The sequence below is a fragment of the Drosophila mojavensis genome, unplaced genomic scaffold, assembly GCF_018153725.1.
Source record: "Drosophila mojavensis isolate 15081-1352.22 unplaced genomic scaffold, ASM1815372v1 contig_80, whole genome shotgun sequence".
In the NCBI taxonomy this organism is placed as follows: domain Eukaryota; kingdom Metazoa; phylum Arthropoda; class Insecta; order Diptera; family Drosophilidae; genus Drosophila; species Drosophila mojavensis.
Genome location: NW_025318906.1, coordinates 13,378,037 through 13,403,499, shown reverse-complemented (window position 1 = coordinate 13,403,499; position 25,463 = coordinate 13,378,037). Strand labels below are relative to the sequence as shown.

Here is a 25,463-nt window from a genome sequence, read left to right as displayed (position 1 = left end):
TAATTAGCACAACCACAATCAAAATATCAACCAAATGAAAGAGTACTTTAATTTACTTGAATTTGGCGCCGAAAAGCTACGCAACTGTTGCGCCGCTGTTATGCTGCTATGCGCGTTGCCAACCACTGTTACCAGAAAACAGCTGCCTATCGATATATCGTCAGTGTACGTTAATATATCGATTGCCTGTCATACCTTGCCTTGCCTTGCACTTTTTTGCTGCCCATATCTTTTCAGTCTTCTTTTCGTTTTTCTTGCGCATGGTTCGTTGCTGTTCGCGAGTCTTGGCATTTTTGCATTAAAACGCGCTCTCAGCGCTTGTAAACCAACAAAAAAAATTACAAATTGAAGTTTAAACTGTTCTGCAAAGTGCAGCGTGCTTGGTTGGTAATTAATTATTATTATTTATTGTGTTACGTGCTCAACTACATTTAAGTGCCGCAAAGTCTTTAAGTATTTCGAAAAGAAAAAGAAGTTGCTAAAAGTGAGTTGACATTGAAGTGCGTGTGTGCATGTGTATGTGTATGTGGTGTGTCTGTGCGAGTGTGCGAAATTCTTTTGTGTCATATTCTTATTTAAATACGCGCAAAAATTATAATTGCAAAACGAAGGTGGCAATACAACAACAATAACAACAATAGCAACGGCAACAGCAGCAACTCAAGCGGCAACGCGTGCTTATTGCTTTTTCATTATTTGTTGCATCGCATAAAAATCAATAAGTAACAAAAAAAAGCTGGTAAATTGTGCTCATTGTTGTTGTTGTTGTTGTTACTGTCGCGGCAGGAGTTTGTCGCCGTTGCCGTCGTCTAACGTTTCCGTCAACAATCGAAGAGTTCGCCTTGAAGCTGACTCGCTCGTTCGTCCGCCGCTCGTTCCGCGCTCCTCTCTCACACTTCCTCTCGCTTGCTCACTCGTGTTTTATATTCGCTATATCGTGTTATCTTGTTTTTTTTTTCGCCGTGTTTATTTTGGTAACGCGCGCAAGCCAACAAATAAAAACCTAATTGTAACGCTTGTCTTGTTTATCTCTTTTATCGCCTGGCCACAGAAGCAGAGCTTTTACCTAGCTGCATTTCGAAATAACAACAACAACAACTACGGCAAGAGAACAGCTGAAAGCTAATAGCTGAAAGGGTAAGCATAATATGAATAACTTGACAGAGAATAATATATGCATGACAAAATGGCGGCTGTCAGTTCGATAATCGAAAGTGTATTGTGTATGTTCTCTATTGCTATCTCTCTTACACGCACAATCGAATTGTATAACGGTTCAATGCACCAGGCGGCATTTGAATTTGCAGGCATTGCTATTGCTATTGCGTTTGTTTTTACTGTTGTTGTTGTCTCCTTTTGCATCTGTCGCTTTGCTACATTTCCTTCCAGCTGCTGCGTCAGCTGCACGTGTACCGTTATACGGGTTTGTGACTCAAATAACTGCCTTAGTGTTGTTGTTGTTATTGGGCGTTTGTTTTTGTTTTTTCGTTAATTCGCCTTATTCGGCACAGTCCGCAATTTGTTTGTCTCAAATTTGCCGTAATTAAAAATCAAATTGATTTTTCCGTTCGCAAGCATACACGCGAGAATCAACAACAACAACAACAGAAGACAATCAAATTGTCAGTTAGCAACAACAACAACGATTGCTGCAACAATGAACAAAAAACAATTTTCGTATTAAAGAGGCAGAAAGCAAAAAAAAAAACTCAGTCAAGGCATTGGCAGCTCATTGTTATTGTTGTTGTTGTTGCTGTTCGCTTGCCACACGTTTATGCCGCGTATTGTTGTTGTTGTTGTTACTGTGTCGTGTGTTGCAACAATGAGCATGGCTAATTTTTGTTATAACAAAAGTTAAGTACTCGACTCTTAAAGCTTTGCCGTTGTTAACGAAACGGTTTTTCGTTGTTAACAGCAACAACAACCACGACAATGACAACAACCAACTGAAGAAGAAACGGACCAGCAACAACAACAACAACAACCAAAGCTGTTTTTATTTTTTTTATTTTCTTTCGTGCTTAGTTTTGCCTTTGCGTGGCGCTTAGGCATTACCCAACACTATTTCGACTAACAACCAATAAGAAATGATATTGCATTAGATTGTGTTTAACTCATTCTTTTGTTTTGTTTTCCCCCTCTCTTGCTTGCCACTTTCTGAATTGCCCCTTGGCCAAATTGGTCAATTTCTAAGCCTCTCAACTTGTTAAGATTAGCTCGCATTAACTTGAATCACTTTATATATTATTTGTATAGAGTGAAACCACACGAAAGCAGTTAAGGAATACGAATATTCTATAAATATAAATATGAAAGTTTTTAGCTTATAGATTATATGTAAATTATTAGTTTATTTTATAATAATATAATAATAAAAAAAATAAGTAAATAAAAAAGTATACTTCCCATACCGGGAATCGAACCCGGGCCTTCTGGGTGAAAGCCAGATATCCTAGCCACTAGACCATATGGGACGCGATGTTCCCCATAAGAATTTGAATACTTGCTAGCAATGTGAGAGCATGCCGAAAATATACAGTAGAGCATCAGCATATATTCCTTATACATATATATAAATGTTTATATATTTATAGTTTCGTCCACTAAATAAACTATAAATATATTTATAGCTGTCTTATACTTTTAAAGAAAATGCTTTTCATTTCAAGAAAAATATAAAATGGAATAAAATCACTTTCTATTCGGTTTTAGTCAGTTGCTCTATTTAAACTCAAATATTTAGTGGGCGTTAAAATACGTATTTGATTAAATGGAAAAATCTTTTCTAACTGCCTCAAGCCACAATCCCATATTGTCTAGTGGTTAGGATATCCGGCTCTCACCCGGAAGGCCCGGGTTCAATTCCCGGTATGGGAAAAAGATATAAAGTACAAGTACATTTTTTTTTTACATTTATTTTGACATTAATTGCGTTGCACTCTTAATTTATTGTTAATTTTTATATAAGGTTCCCTTTGATTAATGCGCCATTAATCAGCTTCTTTTTTTATATTTTTGAAAAGCTGAAAATCTGTAAACAGCTTCCACTTAATTTTTGACCTCGTAATGGAGCCAATTTAATTGAAGTGGTTTTCTTATGAATATCAAAGCTGAAAATTTGATCCGGCTCAACGAACTCTGCACACGGATGGAGCCCAACTGGCTGCAACTCAATTTTCAGCTGGAAAAACAGCCATAAAACGACTAATTCATCAAAAGTGTGGCAAGCAGCGGGCCATTGTTGTAGACGTTGCTGTTGTTGTTGTTGTTGCTATTACTGCTGCTGCTGCTATGTGTTGGTCCGCCTACTTTTTGTTGCCTGCCACTTTCTTAGCAATTGAAACTTTGTTGTGTTTTGAGCTTTGGCTTTTTTATTTAGTTTTTTTTTTTCGTATGCCATCATCAGCTCTGCTCAGACATTAGAAGCGCGTGTGAGGCGATATGCGATTGAGCAATCGGTAGAAGAAGAGGCAGCAAAGACAGCAGCAGCAGCAGCAGAAAAAAGGCACAGCATAAAAAATTAACATTTTTATAGTTTTTTTTCTGTTTTGTAGCCAGCAGCTCGCTCAAAGAAAGCCAAGCCCCGAGAATCAAGACAAGAGTAACAAATAAAATAACAAAAAGTAAAAAAAAAGAGAGATTGTTTTTTTTTCTTCTTCTGCTCTTCTGTTAAACGTCAAACGTTACGCCAACGCTAAGACAGACGGAGCTTCGTTTGTTTTTAATGTTAAACCAGTTGAGCTGAGCTTCAGCCAGAACAAAAGAGCAACAAAAGCAAAGCAAAGCAGCTGCTCTTGCTGTTGCTGCTGCCATCGCCCTCGCTCTGCCTAGCTACAGCTGCAAAGCTACGCTAGCTGCATATTAAAGCTTTTTGCCTGTCGTCAATCGAATGTTTATTTAATGCTGTCTAAAGTTTTGTTTGTTTTGCTTTTGCTCTGTGCTTCGTCTGCTGTCCTTAAGATGATGTAGACTCTGCTCTAATCCGTTTGAAGTGGCGGCAGCTCGTTTCATTCCGTTTGCCAGTTGTTTATGTAGCGTTGGACTCTAATCATTTTCATATATTATGCACTAAGCGCTTAATTTCGAAGAGCAACATTTAAGTGCTTAATTTCCCGTAGGGGACTCCAATCATTTTTATGTCTCATGATCAATGTGCTTAATTTCGAAAAGTACCATTTATACGTTCCGTTTCTAGCCGAGGACTCCAATCATTTTCATGTCTCATGAACAATGCGCTTAATTACGAACAGTGCTCTACTTATACAGCATGCATTAGTCGCCGGACTCGAATTATTTTCAGATATCTCAAATCAAGCGCCTAATACCGAACAGTGGCAAAGTGTAGCAAGCAGCAGCAGCAGCAGGAGCTGCGTTTCATTGCCATTGCTCGAAAGCCGGACTCCAATCATTTTCATGTATCATGAGCGCGGCGCTTAATTAGAAACAGTGCAATTTGTATGGCAAGCAGTGACAGCAGCGTTTCTTTTCCAATGCGTTGCATTTGGATCGAGCGAAGCTCTGCTCCAATCATTTTCATGTACCACGGTCGTTGCGCTTAATTACCGGCCATGCAATTTGAGTATGCAAACAGTGTTTCATTTTCACTTGTACTCTCAGGCGTTAATTACACAGCCGTGTGTGTTTTGTTTCCGCTATTTACTTAACACGCACTTGATATTTACAAGCAAGCAGTGGGCATTTCGTTGCCACTGCATTTCCATTGCAAACAATGCGAATTTCGCTGTTTAAATTTTTGCTGCGTATCTTAAGGCTTAATTATTAGCTAAATACCTTTAAGCGCCTTTCAACTTAATCAAACGTTGTAGCTGCAGCTGCTATTGTGACTTCTGAAGCGTGTGACCGGAGGTGAAATTTCATTTTCGATTATTTCGGCTAGCAGCCAAAAGGAAAAAAAAGCAACCGCAAACAACGCCGTCAAACTGTCTAAAACTGGCGATAAACGCGCGCAGATACTTTGAGCGTAGTTTGGCCGCGTTTGCAATCCGAATTCGCTTTAAATGGACAACTGGGAGTGGGTCACACAGCTGCAGACTGTGCAGCAGCAGCACCAGCAGCAGCTGATGGCAGAGACCAACGTAGCGATTATAGGGATGCGGATGGATACCCACAGACACCACAGACTCAGCTCAGCACAGCACAGAGACTCCCAGACCGGTTGGCGCGATCATTCGCTCGTTGGTTCGTTCATTCGTTGGCTCGATTCGAACGCTTTGCGGCATTTTTTGATTCTTTGCTTAAAGCGTAAATATTTCAATTTATTTATTGGTCATGCGTCTCTTGGTCGATACCACTTTCTACCCGCTAGTCTGGCAGATGTATCTACATGTGTCGTGTCTTGACCAGCCCCGGATTTCAACAACACCAAGCACACACACACACGCACACACATAGAATCTGTGTCAACGGCCTTTGACTTGACTGGAGCGGCCCTTCTATATAGTTATAGAGCCCAAGATAGTGGGCGTGACGCCAACGTCTTCTCATATGCGCATTTTTCACAAAACATGAAAATGAAATGAGTGAAAACGTTTTGCACTTTTCATGTCTGCTGTCTACTGTCTCCATATCTCTCTCTCTCTCTCTCTCGCGCGCTTTCTGTCTTTGTCTGCGCAAACAAAAGCCAAAGAGGTGTGTACGACAATTTCAACTGCAGGCCATGCATGACCCGCGTGTATTATACGAACGCGAGATGGTGTTGGGGCAGATGGGTGGGGAGGACTAGGCGTAGGTTAGTTGTTGTCTGTCTAAATGGCTAAAGAGAAAACTATGGCAACGGGCAGCTCAATAACCAATACAGCCATAAAAATAAATCACGTCAAGCTGTATTTCAAGAAAGTTCTAAACTAAGAGATACCCTGTAAACTTGCAAAAAAAAAAGTATTAGATAAATGTGCGTTTAAAGCTTTACATACTTTTTGAGCAAATCTTCCAAAGAAACCCTATTAATTGAAATAATTATGATATAGATGTATATATAAATAATATAATAAACTTCTTGTTAATCTTAGGCTTACTCTTTCATTTAACCAATTCTCCTCAAATTTTCTACAAAATACCCTCTTAATTGTGCATGCGTGCGTAGGGTATAATAAAATGTTGCGACAAGGCAATGAAACTTACACGTTTTCTACACGCTGCACCTCACGACTTAGTCAAGCCAAGTCAATTGGGACTCCAAGTTGGAGTCGTCAGACACAGAACACAACAGAAACGAAGAGTTAAAAGAAGAAGAAGAAGCGGTAGAGAAAAACGACAGTGCGTGAGTTTTTTATAACGATTTGTCTGTAGAGAAGTTGGCATGCTAATTGGGTTGTATATGCCATGGCGTCTACTCTCTGTGTGAGTGTGTGTGTATGTGTGAGTGAGTGTTAAACGAATGGATCACTTAAAACACTACACTATGACCATAATAGGGTTCATTGAAGTTCACTTTCGTCCGGGGCAACGATTGGACTTTAGAGGTCAGCATTTGATAGTTGTTCGTTAAGAGATAATGGTTAAAAAATAAAAGAAGAACATATTTATGGGACCAGGCGAAGCTAGTGACATGATAAAGATTGCTTTATTGGCTAGAGCCGAGGGCTATAACCTCTATGACAGAGCCACAGAGTGAGGGAGAGAAGGAGAGAGATGTATTCCAATGATTTATAAATGAACAATTTATTAAATGGGTTTTCTGAACTTGAGACATATAAAAATCAAATTTTGTAAACAAAGGAAAACAAATAATAATAATTGGCACTTCCCATTTCTGGAATTGAACCCAGCTCAGATTAAGCCTTGCTGAATTTGTATAGAAATATGGATGGAAAAGTCATCCTACATTTTTAATATAAACTATAAATAACCAAGCTTAAATTATAAGATATTTGATTGCTATATAAATAACTATAATTTTCTCATTTTCAACAGTTTCTTGAACAAATGTAGTCACTTTTATAAGCATCATCATCATTATCATTATCATTATTATATGAAGTTTAGCTTCGAGTGAAATCCAAAGTAAATATGATGATTGCCGACATTGTAACTGCTGTATTTGATGGTTTATCGAATGGTTTAACCATTTTGGGCAACGTAATTTTTAATGTTTGCCCATTGATGATGATGCCTGCCCATCGCCGCCACCGCCGCCGCCTACTTCGCATCAGCCTCCTCCAGGCATAGCTTTTTTCCTATTTTTTATTAATTACCAAAAACGAGTTTGGTTTTATTTTTGATGTCAGCTCGTGTAAGATAAATTGAATGAAGCGCTGCTTCGGGGTCTGCACTTGAAGCGCACATAAAAATTGTTGCTTGTCAGCGATGAAGCTACAGCAGCAGCAACAACAACAACAACAACCGTTGCAACTGTGCTAATGCAGTGAAAATCTTGTAAACTTCATTTAATTTACTGACTTTGCCTGATGAATCAATCATTGCGTCTGCTTAGCTTTGGCTATTCAAATGAACCGGTTGTAGCAACCGAGCCACAGACCAACATCGCCCCATCTCTCCCAGTTGGCGTCTAATGAGCGAGGCACTTGTCTACCCGCAGCTAAATAAATATAAGAAACTTCAACTCTGCCAACACTTTCATGACGGGGCAGTCAGCCTGCCTGTCTGTCTGCCGGACGGACAGACAGACTGAGAGACGGTGCGACAGGCCGTCCATCTGCATCTGTTCATAAGGTAGGGTCGCTCTCTTCAGTTTTCTCCACGCTTCATGTTATTGTCTGAGAAAGTCTGTCTACGGTTTTATGCATATAAGTTATATGGCGCTTACACGTGTCTCACCTTACAGATTACAGCTTACAGGCAATTACAGATGGAATATATTAATTGGCATGTAAATATGATTTGTGGCATTTAATTAGGCGCAACAGTTACAGAGATTTCCTTAAGGCTATCATTCAATTAACCTTGGATGAGCTTTTTTATAATACCAAGATGGTATGAATGAAGATCGGGGTCAATTATTGCCCAGTAACCCAATTGCTGGACTTTCCAGTTCTTGTAAGGTTTCTTCTTCCTCTTCTGCTTCCACAAAACGGGTTCGCTTTCCGAGAAACGCTTTGCCATATGTATGGAACCCATAAAACAAAAATCCCTCTTAACAATTTACCAAAAAAAAAAAAAAAAAAAGAACAAAGAGTGTTTGATGATGTCACCCAAAAGTTTGTTGGACTTGAAAGAACTGCTAGAATTGCAGTTTGAGAATGAATTTGATATTACTCATATATCTGTATATACAGATATATATATATATATATATATCATTTGTGGTGGTCAATGTGTCTGTATGGCATTGCAACTCGAGTGCATTCATATTTCAAGGGTCTCCACGCGCTCCCCGTTACATGGGCAAACCTTGTTAGAGCGTCTCACTTCACTTAAATATATCATAACTGTTTAATTAGCTAATGTAATTAGCTAAAATAGTTGGCAATTAAGCAAATGAAATGAGCTCGAAACTCGTTTCGTGTCTGGTCAGTTTTTTGTTGTTGTTATTTTATACCTAAGAACTGAATTCGATTTGATTCCATTTCCGACTTGGACTCAGTTGCTGTGAAGGTCTTCAATGAGTCGTAGATCAAGTTGAGGCGAGGCGAGGCGAGGCGAATCGATTTCAGTCTAGTCTCATCTCCTCTGCTGCTGCTGAGTCAGTTTAGTCCAAAACTAATCATAATTTATATAATATTCGCTTTGTTCTTTTTTGGCAATTCGTAAAGTGCCGAAACTTTGGGGCTCTCCCCTTTCACACAGTCCCGCTGTGGTTTCAATTCCATTTGCAAAACATTTTCGTATGTGTTTGTTTCTTTTGCATGTTTGCCAAAACTTTTATCATTGTGTCAGGTCCAATGTCGCGAGCAACGAACACACAAAAGAGTTGAGAGGGAGAGAGAAACATAAAGTTTGTGTTCGTTTTTTTATTGCGTTTATCGCACATTTTGTTCAAGGTGAGGCGCGTGTTGCGCCGAGACAATGGAAATGAAACAGTTACAGCGCATTGCAAATTGCAATTAGCTTAAGCGTTTTTAATAAGCTGATTTTATGTGTTAACCAACACTGCAAATATATGTTAAAACTCTAATGAAGACTCGTTAACCAACATCATAAACCGCATGCAAGAGTTAAATCAAAATAATATGTAAGCAAATAATTAAAAATTTTAGATAAATATTAAAAGAAAATAAATAAAAATATTGAAAAATTTGATAATTTTGGTTTACCCACATAACCAACACTGTTAAATTAGTATTTATGCTTGCTAAATTATAGTTGAACTCTGAGACAGAAATCTATATTGAAGCCATGAAACCATAACTTTAACAGTGTTAGCCAATTGCAATTATCTCAAGCTTACTTTGGTCTACTGTGTTAACCAACACTGTAATGCAATATGCAGCCTCTGTGTTACAGAGGAATACTGACATTAATAAGCCATAAGCCGTTGACAATGAAACACTCTTGGCCAATTACAATCCCAATTATGCATTTTCCATAACTTGAATTTGCGTGTTAGCCAACACTGCAACTGAGTGCGACACTTGCCATTTGTCCGGCACTTGCCATCGTTATGAAAATGATTAAATAATTACCTTTGACTATTTTATATTAGCTGTCTCGCTCGCTCGCTCTTCATCTCTATCTCTTGTGTTTTTTTCTCTTCTTTGTGCGGCTTGCAATTACTTTTCAATTACTCATTTATTGCCACCAGCAGCTTCATCAACGTGGCTCGTTTTATGCTCTGTCTTTATGGAGTTTTAGCTTTTGTCTTTGCTTTTTGCTTTTGGCTCTTGCTTTTGTTTTTATGACTACTGCATTCAATTAAATTAATTGCTTTGGAAATTGAGTTCGTTTTCCTCTTGTTGCCGGCTGTCAGCCAAACTTGTTGAGCACTGAAATTGATCAGCGAGCAGCCCGACTCGGACGGGCGCCGCTCAACTTTCATTTTGTTTATGGGCTTAATTTGAACTATTTATAATAATTACCACGGCAAACCAACAAACAGACAAACAGCCAACAAACAAAAAAAAAAAAAACTGAACTTTAAAGCGCCAGCTTTACGAAAAAACAGCTAACTTTATAACTCTTCATTCATTATGCTCGTCCTGAAAGTAAAAAGAGTATATTTGTTTACATATTCATAGTTATAGAAAGAATCCTAATATAGACAACAGTTGTCTAAGCTCAGCCTCTTAAAATTACTTAAGTAAATCTTGTTCAAGTATTGATATTTAGAGATTTTCTTTGTCTATTTCAAGATGTTCCATAAAATATTTATTTTTATAAAAATTTATATATCTGGAGCATTCCATATTCTATTGATCTATTATTCAAAACTTGAGCTTAAGGAACTGCCAACTCTGTATACTATCAGCTTAGCTGTTACTTTCTTTCATTTCCTATTCATAGTATAGGTAGTATAAAATTCCATAGAAAACTTTACAACAAATTTAAACACACTTTCACAAGTTTTACACGCAATCCAAGTGATACAACTTTTACTATTGATTTTTATTTTAAATATATTTGACTTTTTTCACTGTAACAGAGTATTATACAGTCGGATACTTTCAAATCCCACGACTTTACCTATTTATTTCTGCAGTATTTTGTAATTTTTTTTACTGTTGCGCGTCCGAGCGCGAACAGAAAGTTCAAGACACGCGAGTCAGAGATTGAGGCTGAGGCTGAGGCTGAGGCTAAGGCGCAGTCAAACTGACCAAACGAAGAAACATCTACTACAACAGCAACAATAAACATAACAACGTTGTTTTCGCCTGATCAGCTGAACAGGCAGAGGCGCCCCACGAGTCAAGCTAGTTAACTTACCTGAACAGATTTGCGAAATGCGAGTGAAATGGCCGAAACACTGAAGCGAATGAAGGTGAGGCGTTTACAACGTTGATGAGCTACACGAGGATAGTTTAATTGAATGATTTATGTACATGAATTTCATAGAAATAAATATTTAAATAGCTAATAGTAAAACTTTATAGCAAAGAATTATTTATATTAATTTATTTATGGAAGCAATTCAGTATAAGATAATATTTTGATCAGGGGGATCATTGTAATGATGATAATGAATAAAGAATACAATGGCGATGAAAATGACAATAATCACGTTGTGCCAGAAAATCAATGATAATAATGCTGAGAATGATTAAAGTTCAATATTGATAATGATAATGCTAATGCTTATTTAAACACAATTTAAAACTAATATAAATTAAATAATGGAAATGATTATGATAATGATAGTGTAAATTAATTAAAATAAATTTGTAAATTAGTTAATAACAATTTATATTAGTCAATAATAATAAAATATATAATTAATATTTCTAAATTTAATAAAGATTACAAAATTATGAATTGATGATAAGAATAAGTACAAAGAAAATCATCATGATATTAAAAAGAACGATAATTATTGATTAAACATAAAAATAATGATAATGGCAATGAAAATGATAATGAAATTAAAAAGAATAATCATATGGATTATGGAAAGATTATAAAAAATAAAAAATCCTGACTGATCTATCTAAGTCACTCTTAAGAAATGAGAATCATTTGAATAAATAAAATATTAATCTTTTACGATTAATGATATATTTGAAATGGACACTCTTCCGTTATCTAGTAGAGTTATCTAGATCTCAAAGCATAGACATAAGTTAACTCTAACTAATTTACATAACCGAAGAGGGCGGTGCTCTAATCTAGTTAAGCAAATAAATAAAACCTCCACTGGAAATCTGGTAAAACAAAAAAGAAAACATTCACAAAAATCATGTTGCGATGATTTATAGTGTTTTGGGCTTTGGGTTCAGCTATCTCACGGCTATTATAAGGCAACCGTGCTGGAGAGCTTTTTACTTCATTGTGTGTGGTTATCCACACACAACACTTGTTCTTTAGTGCCTCTTGCCGCAGACAGTGATATCGGATTACCAGAGACTAACTATATACACAGCTCGATCACTTCTTTGGAGTCGACTGTCAGCGTCGTTGTTTTCATGGATCCGAAAGAGTTTCTTTTTCATTGTGGTCTGTGTCTAATTGGGAAATTATGTTGCTACCAGTATCTAGATTGAAATGAGTTGATACTTAACCCCGCGGCCAGAGTACGTGCTACAAATTGTGCAACACGATTTAATGGGCCTGCTGTGAACCCTTCAACAGAGTCGGTCGCCTGGATTGAGCCTAACTAGACTTTCGCCACCAAAAAATCAACTGCAACAAAAATCAGCTAACTGCCTTTGATTTATGCAGTGGCATGCATAAAGTTTATGTTGCACATGAACAATTTGTCTAGCCGAGAGCCAGAGTTATATATATGTATATATACATAATTTGAGGTTAGATTAGCGAGCCTTGCGGTTTGTTGTCCAGTTTTGCGCTTTAATAACTTCATTGTCAATGCAACGAACGGGTGCACAGAGGCAGCTGCAAACGCCACAGCGATTGCAACTGCAACGGCAGCCACCATAACAGGCCAAACATGTGTGCAGGCCAGGACCTGTCAAATGAAACCACTACAAATATACCCTGCAATGAGTAAATTTATCATATTCTTAATTAAATATTTAGTTTATAGACGGAATATTATTTTATTAAATAAATATTTTGATAATTTAGAAAATATATGGAATGAAATTTGAGATATGTTTATTATATTATGTATATATTTTATTAAAAATAATTACATAGCTCAATTAAAAATTTTAAATTTAGAAAAAAAAAATGTATATTTGTCTTCCATAAATTGAGCAAAGAAGAAAAAATTAAATATTCTATTCCTAAATGATTGTTTCAATATGATAAACAAATTTAAAGTTACCAAATTTGTTAGATTATTACGATACAACTAATATACCATATATGTATGTAGCTACAGGGTATATACAACCCAATGCAATTGAAACAGTACCTGACTAACTCTTATAGTCCATTTTCCAACACACAAAGAATACACCTTATCAACAATATATTATGCAGGGTATTACCAACAAAATGTGAATGTAACAAACAAAAGCAATAAAAAACACCAACAATGAGTGCAACAGCGCCTGACTTCTTTTCTAAACGCTTATTGTGCATGCTCAGCCTGCGGCCGGATTGGACCTGATCTAGATGCGGATACGGCAAATGGCAAGAGCAAGAGCCAGAGTAATAGAAAGAGCAGCAGCAGCAGCAGCGGTGGCAACATTAGCGACGACTCCGACTGAACACAGATGCCACCAACAGTGGCATCCACACGGTAGTCACTAGCGATGATATCGTGATCGTGAGCGATTTATGAACAGGCAGACCAAACAGCATAGGCGAGGCAAGTGGGGCGAGCTTAGAGTGGAGCACAGCGTCAAAAGGAGCGCTGAAGGAGGAGACGAGAGGAATTGGTACCGAGGGGCAATTTCACAAATCAGAAACGCAATAAAAAATGTCTTCATTGAGATCATCATCCGATCGACTGTCCGTCCGACTGGCTGATCTTTAGCTACAGGTTTTTATGATCGCATTACTTGGCTGTGCGATTGATGGTGGGTAGTTTTTATGTGACCGACAGATCGGGCTACAAAGCTGACTTTGCCATATTTAGTGGCTTGGCTTATTTTTCTCTCATTTTTTTTTAGTATTTATGGGTGCATGACTCGATGACGGCGTCATCATTACACCCGCACAAGCCTTGATTAGATTAGATCAGAGCCGAGACAAGAAAAGTTCAACTGAATGAGAGGAAGTACTTCAACTTCAATCAGCTTCACAATTACTTATCAAGCTCGACTAAAACTAAATTTCTATAATTAATCATTGAGTAATTTCCTTAGTGGATTGATCTTGGCATTAGTCAAGCGATTGCTGGAACAGTCACAGTTGATTTAAGAGAGCTTCCACAAAGAAGAAAGAGAGAGAGAAAGAGATGGAAGAAAGCTTTGACTTGCAGCAGCTTTAGGACCCGCATTATTGTGTATAATTGAATACGATTCGCTCAGCTCTCTGTAAAGCCCTTAATCAGGGCGTGTCAGCTTTGAAAGCTTTTTAATTTCAAATCCGTGTAATGCCAATTGACATTACTGCATGACCGCAGCATAATACGGACCCAACCCACAAAAGAACGTTTACAAGCAACAAGAGTGCAATAGTTGTATATGCTCGACTAGAAAATACTCTTTAAAGTTTGTTTAACAGCTGTTAACAGGATATTAAATCTTAGATCTTAGAAAAGAAAATAACAAAAGATAACCAAACAAGTTTAACCTAACCAAGTCTGTAAACATATGTGAGTATATCATTTCTTATCATATATCATATATGTATATACAGAATTTGACTCCCAACCAGGAATATAGCCAAGGGCTCTTTGACAATGATCTATTGTAACAAAAAGTTAATAAATTGTCATCGAATTAAATTTTCTTGCTTTCAATACCCTATACACATCTTTATTACTCCAGCTTCTGTCTAGTCGTACACATGCAGAACATTATACCCTTCCATAGAATTTATAAATGGGCATAAAAACCACACAAAATTTACATAGACATAAAATTTCGAAATTTTACATTGAATTGATTTAATTTATGTGCCGCAATGAACTCAACTGAACCGACCGAATGCTGTTGATTAGATACAGTGCAACCGCCTCCCGCCCAGCTGCCTCGCCACGCCTCCTGCTGCGGCTGTTAGATATTTGGCTATTATTACAAACGTTTCAAACAGAAAACGAAAATGTGTCGAATCAATTGCTCGATGAATCAGCGTTTGTTGTAAGTTTTATCAATATGAGCAGCAACAAAGGGAGCGAGAAGAAGAAGAAGAGATATAGAGAAATTTGTTATCCATTTGTCTATGGTATATCACGAAACAAAAATAGATAGATTCCCACGCCCACGTCTCTATTTCTAGGTCTACTCTCGATTGTATTGTGCGCTAGTAATACTATTATTATTATTGTTGTTGTTGTTGTTATTGTAATTATTATTATTACACTTTCATGGCATTGCATTGTTTGTCAGCTTCTGCTTCTTCTTCCCTGCCCTGGCCCCACAGATTGTGCAATTTGGCTCGTTTCCACTTTTGCCAGCCTTTGTATTTTGTGTGTGTGTTGCTTCCCATTTTTTGTTTTTCTCATTTTCATTTCAATTTTCCCTTTCTTATCTTTCGCTCTCAATTGCGGGCCATCAGCCACGCCCCCCTCCATGGGTGCAATTTGCCTACGCTGTGTGGCATTAATTTTTGGCTGCTCTCTTTTCTAATTGTTGCCACTTACCTTTGTTCCAATTCCGCTCATTCCACTTCTTGCTGTTGATGGCGATGTTCTAGTTTTTGTATCTGAATGGCGCTCGACTGATTTTGACTGATTTTACCCTGCAAACATCAACTTTAACGGGTATATATTTTTGTCTAAGCTGTGAGATCTCTTAGAATACTTCTGCCTAACATTGCTTACGCTTACTGCGTATCTGTTAGTCGAGCACACTCTTGTCTAACGCTCGCTGCTCGTCTTAGTTAAGTATATTTGTATGTGTGTTCATATAGTGTATGTGTGTGTGTATATATTTATATTTTTAGCTTTTTATAAATTTTCATTTTTCCGCAACACTAAAAATAAACACAACACACACACACACATACAGGCATACTCGCAAACTCACACGCCTACATTTTGTTGTGTATTTAAACTGTAAAATTTATAAACTTTGCAAATTTTGCACATACATATTTTTCACTGAGCGAATATCATCACCACCTGCTGTGAGGCACAGTGGCACAGTGGGGCAAAGCTCATAAATTAAATAATATATAAACATGCAATATGTATATATAACTATATATTATTTATCTAAACATTTTTATTTATAATTAGTAATTATTCATTTATAATTTTTTTATATAGTGTATGTTACTATATTACTATTTCAATTAATCAAAATGTAATGCATTTTAAAATGCTTTCTTACATTCTCACAAGTAAATAAAATTTTCCCATAGTCTTTCATTTGCATATATTACGCACCACTGTGCGCCGGCGTCAACGACTCACCGAGCGGTTGCTGCTCTCCGCTTGCCTTCCTCTTAATCTCTCGCCCCTCCATCGCCAATCGTAGCTCGCGCTGCGAGTGCTAAAATTAAATTTATTCAAATTTGTTGCCTTAACATTTGGTTGCGCTCTGCCGCTTTAATGCCTCTCAAAGCAAGCGGTTCAGATAAACTTGGGCAATCAAATTACAAACATACACACACACACACATTTACACATACCTACATATGCATTTATTGAAATGAATTTCTGATCGATAAATATTGATTCCCAAAACAGAGCAGACAAAGCTGTGACACGTTAGTAAGCTATTAATGCTTAGAGCAAATTTCCGCCGAATTCTATGAATCACAGTTGATATCGCTGCAGAAATCGGGGGTAAACCAGTAAAAAAAAAAAAAAAAGCAACAACAATATCAAAAACAATCTGATCTCCAGGCGTCATGAAGCTTTTGTGATGACATGCGCAGGCAGCTGCTGATAAGCATGTTACACACTCACACACACACACACTCATGCTTGATAGTGTGATAAAACACTGCAAATTTTGCAAGAATTCGCGTAATAGCTTCCGGTTCGCTCTCTCTATACACTCTCGAGTCATCTCTCACTCACCCGCTCTATCTCTCTCGTTCTATCGAAACATATGGCAACGTCGCACCGCACCGTTGCTGGCTGCTTTTAGTTCTAAACGATTCATTGCCGCGTACGTGCGTGTTTTTTAGACGCAGCTTTGATTCTATTCATTTCGATTTGTAATTTGTTGTTGTGTCTTTAGTGTTTGTTTGCCCACTTTGATTCGATATTTGCTTATAATAATGTTTGTGCAACCATCAACAACAATAACTATCAAAACGACAACGACAACGACAACGACCACAATAGCGAGGATTGCAACAAACGTTTTTGCTGGCTAATGCATAAGTGTGAGTTGTGTGCTTAGTACTTCCAATGCCCCCCTCTCTGTCGCTCACTCGCGCCCTCTTTGTCTCTCTGCCTCTTTGTGAGTATGCGTCTCAGCTGTTGCTGTGTTCCTGTTGCTTGCGTGACTCTTTTCTTAGGCGCCCCTTTCAAAAGCCTAACTACAGTGAATATTTCTAATGAGGCATAGTTTAACTTAGTCAGTGCCTTTTGTTTAATTATTGTATTATTAACTAAATTGTGTAATTGTTTGATATATATTATTAAGAAATTGAAAATTATATGCAATTTAAGCAAATTGTATTTGAACACTTATATGCAATTGTAATTGCTTATGTTTACTATAGCGTGATTTTACCGTACATATATCTGAGTGTAAATGCGCAACGTTTTCTTATCGCCCGTTTTGCTTTACGTCGTACGGCCTATCAGTTTTCTATAAGTGTGTGTGTGAGTGTATGCGTGCTTGTTTGTATTGATATTGCATTTGCACAAGAAGTAGGTTATGGCAAAATGAGCAACAACAACATTAACAGCAATAAGAAGAAGAGCGAGGAGAAGTAGTAGAAGAAAATCAATCAGCAAAGTGGCTCAGCACGCAGTGCCAGTGCATGTAATTAACACGCAACCAACTGTTGTTGTCTGCAGTTGCTGTGCTCCTCCAGCTACTCCTGCTCTTTCTAACTGTTAACATTTTGTGTCGTGTCTTGTGTGTATTGATATAATGCCTATTGAGGGGTGGTGTAGAAAAAATGTAAAGATAAGAGACGATTGGAATATGAAGATCAGCAAAGTTTTCGAGCGACTCTCGCCATGTCTTCTATATCAGTGCAGCGACACAATTACGCTATAATTGAGTGCGTACGAGCAATAGCAACTCTATGTAAACAAACATGTTGCAGCAATTCCCCCCGAATGGAAAGTGTGAATTCAAAAGAGACAATCAAACACCACTCGCTCCCCCTCTCTCTCTCTCTTTGTCTGTCTGTCTGCCCGTCTGCACTCTCTCTTTGTGCGTCTATGCGTTATTTATCGATTGAATCTGTGCTGTTGCTGATGGCGTTGGTGATGTAATTTGCATAAGCAACAAATACAACTACAACTACATCATCCAACAACTCTGCATGCCGACCGCAGCCTCTGAGCAGCTGGCAGACCACAGACTACATAATTTTTGGAGCGAATTTCAGGTTTGATGCCCACCATAGCGTAGGCAGCGCAAACGCACTGAATATATGTATGTTCTTCAAATACCCTAACTAATCAGAGTCCTTGCAGCTATGAAATGGTTTAGAGTAATATTACAGATATAGAATATATGTATTGCTAATGCAAATTATTAAAATAATTAACGAATATGAAATCAAAATCATTATAAGGTTCTTTTCTATATCATTATATCAATTAATTAGTTTGATTGCCGCAACTCTTTGAATTTGCCGGCTAAGCGGACAAAATCAACAAAATAATAAACAATCGAAATGCCTTAAGCCGTGTTGGCTTGTTCCATACAAATAAAATTATAGCAAGTGGCGATTGATGAGTTTAGTCGAAACGATTTGTCGATTTGAGTCAGCAGCGGCCGCTGTGAAATCGAAATCCAACTCATCAGCAGCGGCAGACGTCAGCGTTGCCTCAGTCTCTGCCTCACCTGCTCCGCCATCTCCTGTTATGCTCCACCCACCCGCCGACAGACGAGACGACTCGACTCGAGTCGAGTGTGTCATGTGGCTGGTCTGGTCTGGCCTGGCTAAACATACAGCCGAGAGAGTCGCCGACGTCGTCGTCGTCATCGTCAGTTGCTGCTTTTAGACAATGCTACAAGTTCCTACACCTACGACCTAGAATTTGCCGAATATGTCAACAGGTATATAGAGACAGCCAGTATATATTTATGTACATACAATAAATTATTATATATAGATTGTACGTCAAACGCTACTCTATGCCTATATATATTTTATATATACATACATATACATATATTCAGATATATGTTTATATAAACATTGATATGTTTTAGCAATTGAGAAATTCACGTATTGCAACCAATTTTAGTTTCTTGGTTTATTTTATATGAAAGGCTAGGGCGTGGCACTCGATGACCTTGAACAACATTTACATACATACATAAGTATCAAAATCAATATTAATATAAATACTTAGGTTCAATTCGTTCGCTTAGCCATTTCGAATGAGATTTGGAAACAATAAAACTATAATACGCACTATAATATTTCTTTCTATTTTTAGAAATACTCCTTCGATTATCTTTATTTTTGACAATTTTTATTAGATGAACCAACAAAATTCTACTATGTCTATGAATTCTTTGTTTTCACCTCAGCTCGTTCCGATTGCCGTTAGGTAGTGATGAAAAAATAATTTTAAATAATTCATAATTATATTTTCATCCGTACTTGTGAGTATTTAAGAAAATTGTTTAACATTTGGAGCACTCAATTATTTAAAGTCCTGTAATGTATATCGAATGCATAATGAATATTATATTATATAAGCATGTTTTCTTTGGTGTTGCCTCAAAAGCTAGTTTCAGCTCCATTTCGTTTAGCCCGTTCTTCATTGTCTAACATGGTTCGCTTTTGAACCTACGACCTCTGGTTGTTTATAAGTGCGGCGCTCTTTGGCCTGCGCCATGGTCGAAAGCTGTCGCCCAGCTGTCGAAAGTGATGCTCTTTCATTCCAGTTGGGGTGGGCTCAATCACAACATGCGCAGTACGCTGCTCTTTGGCTGATATGGGCCAAGTTTGGCAAGCCGGGCAAGTTGGTTCCATGGTGTAATGGTTAGCACTCTGGACTCTGAATCCAGCGATCCGAGTTCAAATCTCGGTGGAACCTGGCTTTATACAAAGTCGCTTTATTTTTTTTAATTTTAAAATAAAGTATATCGATAAAAAAATATATATATACGTAAATAAAAATTGTAATGGTAAAGAACAATTTTTTATGAATGATTCAAAGTTTATTCTTTGATAAGCGTATTTAATATTGTGCAATTGCGGATGATAATTATATTTGTAATTTAACTGGAACTGAGATTGAATATGGAGTGTAAATAATTATAAATAGATAAAAGGCTGCATATAGTCACATTTAACAAGAAAAATGTTATGAATTGTAAATAATAAGAAATAAAACAAGTCAGAATTATTCACAAATATTTTCCACATAAAGTTGTCTAAAAGAGTTATTAAATGGAAACAAAATTTTTACAAAGTATTTAAATACATATAATGTATAATTAAAATTTTCATTAATACACGAATTGTGGAAAATAAAATATATTCTAATTAATGAATATCACAATTTTATATAAATTAAATTTATAAATTTATCTTGTGTGATAAGTCAGGTGCTCTTAAATAAAAATAGATATAGATAGCTGTACATATATTTATTTATTTATGAATGTACATATGTGTATGTCATTTGGATTTTAGTTAAGCAAATGCGTGGAATTTATTAAATTCAATAAATTTTATAGCTACGCACACGCAGCTAAAACCGTAGCCATAAATTAGAACGAATAAGTTGAGCAAAAATAAATGCCAACTAAATTACTTAAGAGCAAAGCAAACACGCACATACACAAACACACATACAGAGAGAGAGAGAGACTCCGCTAAGCAACCCACACAAATGCTGCCAAAAAGCTTGGCCCAGTCAATAACAGCAACAACTCGAGTCAAGTGTCGGTCAGTCACATAATGTTTGTCATTTAGCTTGGGGGCAGCCAATTTGTAGCGCACTTTCATTGGCAACATGTGGCAACGCCAGACACAACAACAATTGACACAGATTAGCAGCAACAGCGGCAGCAGCGACAAAGTTAGCTGCATTGGCGTTGTAATTTTTATTAGATAAAAGCAAAAGAGAAAAAATTGTGTCAAGGGGGCTGTCTGACAACCAACAGTAGTAGTTGTAGCAACAGCAACAGCAACAACAACAGCGACGACAATACAAATTAAATAAAATTAGCGTCTATTTTGCACGAAAATGTGTGTGAAAACAATTGGAGGAGATGGAAGATGGGCGCCATAAGCCAAATGCGAGCAGCAAAGCCATAGGCAAAGCCTAGCGAAAAAAATTTACACACGAGTCTAGCGACCGCGACGAAGGCAGCGCCGCGCCGCGCACGCTGACATTGCCGGCTGAACGCCCTACACATGCGCGCTGCTGTTGCTATTGCTGCTCTATCTTCGTCTCTCTCTCCTTCTTGCCTCTGGCGCTCTCCTGCTCGAGAGCTTGGTGTATTTGTGCATGTGTGTGTGGGCGCATAATGAGAATGAGGTTTTCGTACGACATTGAACTCGAAATGTGGGACTGAAGAATAACGAGTAAAACAAAAATATGGAAACAAGAAAACGAAATTAAAGCAAATATCGTGTTGGCTTTGCTTTACCACTATGTACGTTTAGTTGTTGCTTTTTTTTTTTTATTTATTTCTTTTCATTCTTTTCTTTCGGATTATTGCTTGTGCTAGGTGGCAGCCCTTTCGGTAGTAGGCATTGCCTTGTTTTTCAATAGTAATAACACAAGCAGTAAAAAACTAAAAAAGTAGAAAACAAGTTTATTTTTGCCAAATGCTGCCTGTTTAACGGTATATTGATTGCATTATATTACTTAATTTTCCTCTGCACCCTTCATACTAATTTTAGACATATTATTTTGTTTTGTTTTTACAGTTGCGCTTAAGAAGTTACTGGAATAAGGAGCGACTGTATTGCAATTGAATTGAGCAACAAATTAATTGTTGATCAACAAAGATAGGCGCGCACGTACTCAGACACTTATACACATTCACACACACACATCAAACAATATGGTGGACTATTACCAAGTATTGGATATTGCACGCACTGCCACTGACGGTGAAGTGAAAAAAGCGTGAGTATTGGAAACAGCCTGGAAGGGAAAGAGAGGATGTAGCGCTCTCTCAATTGTTAAGCTGCACTTGAGTCAGCTCTGATCTCTTTGACATTGAGTTTACGACGAATGGCACGCTCACAGTGGAATACATTCTGGAATGTCGTTAACTCTAGCCAAAGAGCTCTAGATTAAGAGAGCGCAACATGACATGCTCTGGCTCTGTTTTGATTAATGCATTGTGTTAATTTGTTTTCGCTCTAATTAATTTCTCCATCATCTACAGCTATCGAAAATTGGCACTCAAATGGCATCCAGATAAGAATCCGGACAATTTGGAAGAGGCAAACAAACGTTTTCGTGAGCTCTCCGAGGCGTACGAAGTCTTATCGGATGGTAAGTCAACCACTTACACAGTGCTGCCCATAAGTTCTATTCCCGTTTCGAAGTGTTGTAGCAGAGTTGTAGGGCCACATTTGAATCAATTGGTTATCCTTGTTGTTGTTATTATTGTTGTCGATGTATTTAGCCCGTAAGCGACGTATCTACGATGCTCGGTCCACGCTGCACAAAGCGTCAGCAGCGAGCAGCAACAGCAGCAGCAGTTATTCCCGTTATCGCAGCGGCACCGGTGCATCCTCGACGAGTGGTCGCAGCTACGACTACGACCATTATTATCCCAGCTACGGCAGCGGGTCAGCCGGCAGTAGGCGTGGCAATCGTTATCAGGCATTCACCTTCCGCAACTTGTTCGAGGGCACGCCGTTTCACAAACTGTTTGGTAAAAAGATTGAAAAAAGAGTGCAAGCGCATGTTTTTTGGTTGTTTTTGCTTTGTTTTGTGGCTATGCCATTGTTATGTCGCTTTATCTGTTTTCGTTTTTACTTGTTACGTACCCAACTAGGCGTGTTTACAAGAAGTGTAAATAGCTTGGTATGAGACGAAATGCAGAAATGGACTTCAAAGATTATGTCAATACCTAGTATTGAATATAGATACTACTAGTCGATAGTTTTTTACTCCAGGAGTACGGAGGCTTTAAGTCAATAAAGATGTAGAGCGGATCGGGTAAAGTTGATCAGATTAGTTTATGTTCAACTTGAGTATCGATAATTATCGATTAACTGGGCTGAATTTAAAAAGGTTAGGGAAAGACTTTTTCAATGATAACCTGAAACCTATGGAAATAAAATGGAATATAAACATTATTTGATATTTTATAGATAATACCAATATCACTTTCAATGCCTATCTAGATGAATAAACATGTCAATTTACTTTTGGAGATCAGTCCCAAGATATGACTGTTGAATGGTTATTATTTCAAACAATGGGCAGTAATTACTGGTTACAAGGTATTTCCTAGTCGGTCACTGCTCCGATTAGCGCACAATTTGTTTTTACCTATTTGCTAAACTGACGAACAACCTTGAAGCGCACGAAGTTAACTTTTTTCTTTGACTTTTCGTTACGTTTTTCAAATTTTTTGTTTGTTATGTTTTTGGTTTTTGCAAATGCGCGCAAACTACAAACTACAGCCAAACGACATGCAAACCAACATCATCATCATTATCATTGCCGTCATTAGTATCAGCATCTTCATTAGCATTAGCATCGGCATCAGCATTGAGCGCAGCTAGTTCATCAAGTGCAATTGTTTAGGCCTTGTCTAATGCTCCGCCCGCGTGTTTCTTTCTACTAAAAAAATAAAATAAAAGAAAATCAAGAAAAGAGAAAAGAAATTGGAAATATACTGAAAGAGAATCTGATTAACCCATTGTGCTTGCATTTACAGAGAAGAAACGCCGCATTTACGATGAGTACGGCAAGGATGGATTAGGGGACCGGGCACAGAGCCGTTCGCATGCTCGTCATCATTATAATACACACGACTTTGATGACTTTGACATCATGGGCGGCTTTCCATTCGTGTTCCGACCACCCGAGGAGGTCTTCCGAGAGTTCTTCGGCGTCAATTCGCCCTTTGCCGACTTCTTTAGAGGTAAGCGGAAATAATCACAAATATAAATCGAGTATATATATATATAATATTTTATACTCTATTTCAGTTGCGGATGGCAATGGCTACTCGCAGTCCAATGGCGCCACTAGCAGCAGTCGACGTCACGGCGGACACGGTGCCCACAGCAGCCTTAATGGCGGCGGCGGCGGTGCAGCTCGCCATCATCACCATCACCAGCATAAGATGGCGAGTCCTTTCGGTGCGCCCATGCTCAACTATTCAATGATGGACTTCTTCATGCCAACCGGCGGCTTCACCTCCTTCTCTGCCAGCAACAGTGTCGCCACCGGCGGCGGTCTCCACAGCAACGGAGCGGTCAAGCGCACCTCCACCTCAACGGTATTTGTCAATGGCAAAAAGCTGATGACCAAACGGTAAGATATTCGACAAGATATTGATTATACAATATATACTTAATTAGATACATGACAAATATAATTTCTTCAATAATTGAAATAATGTTCTCCGTTTTCCCCTTGCAGCGTCGTCGAAAATGGCAAGGAAACTGTCTTTTCATATGAGAACGATGTCCTTAAATCAAAGACTGTGAATGGAGTATCCCAAAAGCTCTCTTCAATAGCGAATTAAACAATTTATAACAAAATGGGCAACAATTACACACTCACACACCCACACACTGATAACAAATTATTTAACATAAACAACAACTGCGAAAGAGAAAGGAGAAGCATTCAAGCTGGATTCAATACGAAGGAGTTTAGCATTGGCGCGAACCTAACAGCAAACAACATAAAAAAAATAACAAACAAAAAGTCATAAGTTTAAAACAAAAAGCAAGCAACACGAAGATAAAGGATTTGGAGGAGATAAGAGAGAAGAGGAAAGAGAAGAATATAATGATGAGCGCTTTCTTAATGCTTCGTTGAATAAACAAAAATAGATTTAAAGAAATTGTTCTACATTAGAATTTAGTTATGTTTTAATGAAACCGTTTGATTTGAAGAATGAAGCAACAGCAACGACAAGCAAGCAACAACACCAATAGCAGCAGCGGCAGAAGCAACTAATAACAACAACAAAGGGCCAGCAACATCAAGAAGGGCAACAACAGCAACAACTATATAATGGCAATTTATTTAAATTACTTGTAGGGCTTTTATTTTAAAGAAATATTTTGCAAGCAAATTTTAATCGAAATTCTAAACGATATTTGCAATGAGAATATACAAGCAAAATTTATGTTGTCAAACAAAAAGTTTAGAACGAACGAGGCCTGAAAAATGAAAATACATTATGTTTATAATGAACTAAACACAAAAAAATAATGTGCCCCAGCAGCAAAAGCAAGCAAAATAAAACAATTGAAATGCTAAAAGAGAGGAGAGAACGCTTTAAAGCTATTTTAGTTAGGTTTTATTTTTTTTTTTAGTTTTGGGCGGGTTCAGTTGGATGGATGCTGTGTTATCTGTTTAATATGTAGCTATAAACTACCGTTAGTCAATTAAGTTGCCACAATACTTACAACAACAACAACAACATCAACTATCAGCAGCAACAGCAAAATGACCAATAAAATGCGTTTGCGTTGCATTTTTGTACATTATACAACAACAA

General features: G+C 37.6%; 1 protein-coding gene and 3 non-coding genes across 9 annotated transcripts; 3 read left to right on the top strand and 1 right to left on the bottom strand.

Annotated features, from left to right (window-relative positions):
• The first annotated feature begins 233 nt into the window (after window positions 1-233).
• LOC6579758 (dnaJ homolog subfamily B member 6-B) lies at window positions 234-24,911 on the top strand. 6 transcript variants are annotated; one of them, XM_032729911.2, is made up of 8 exons: window positions 234-383; window positions 1,052-1,137; window positions 21,685-21,886; window positions 22,152-22,261; window positions 22,395-22,646; window positions 23,661-23,867; window positions 23,935-24,262; window positions 24,371-24,911. In XM_032729911.2, exons 3-8 carry the CDS (start codon window positions 21,822-21,824, stop codon window positions 24,474-24,476), a joined length of 1,068 nt encoding a protein of 355 aa, XP_032585802.1. In that variant the 5' UTR covers window positions 234-383; window positions 1,052-1,137; window positions 21,685-21,821; the 3' UTR covers window positions 24,477-24,911. The 6 variants fall into 6 exon arrangements, with proteins under 6 accessions (XP_032585802.1, XP_015019348.1, XP_015019346.1 ...); XM_015163862.3 differs by having other exon boundaries at window positions 234-387; XM_015163860.3 differs by lacking the exon at window positions 22,395-22,646 and having other exon boundaries at window positions 237-383.
• Window positions 2,403-2,474, bottom strand: Trnae-uuc. Its single transcript has one exon. It is a non-coding gene; the product is annotated as a tRNA-Glu (tRNA).
• Trnae-cuc lies at window positions 2,806-2,877 on the top strand. The gene has a single exon. It is a non-coding gene; the product is annotated as a tRNA-Glu (tRNA).
• Window positions 19,766-19,837, top strand: Trnaq-cug. The gene has a single exon. It is a non-coding gene; the product is annotated as a tRNA-Gln (tRNA).
• Window positions 24,912-25,463: the final 552 nt, after the last annotated feature.

Bases quoted from the DNA above. Each gene is read 5' to 3' on its own strand.
- LOC6579758 (XM_032729911.2), top strand. From the start codon at position 21,822: ATGGTGGACTATTACCAAGTATTGGATATTGCACGCACTGCCACTGAC. The intron at 22,647-23,660 runs GTAAAAAGATTG...TTGCATTTACAG, and splicing joins GCCGTTTCACAAACTGTTTG to AGAAGAAACGCCGCATTTAC. The intron at 24,263-24,370 runs GTAAGATATTCG...TTCCCCTTGCAG, and splicing joins AAAAAGCTGATGACCAAACG to CGTCGTCGAAAATGGCAAGG.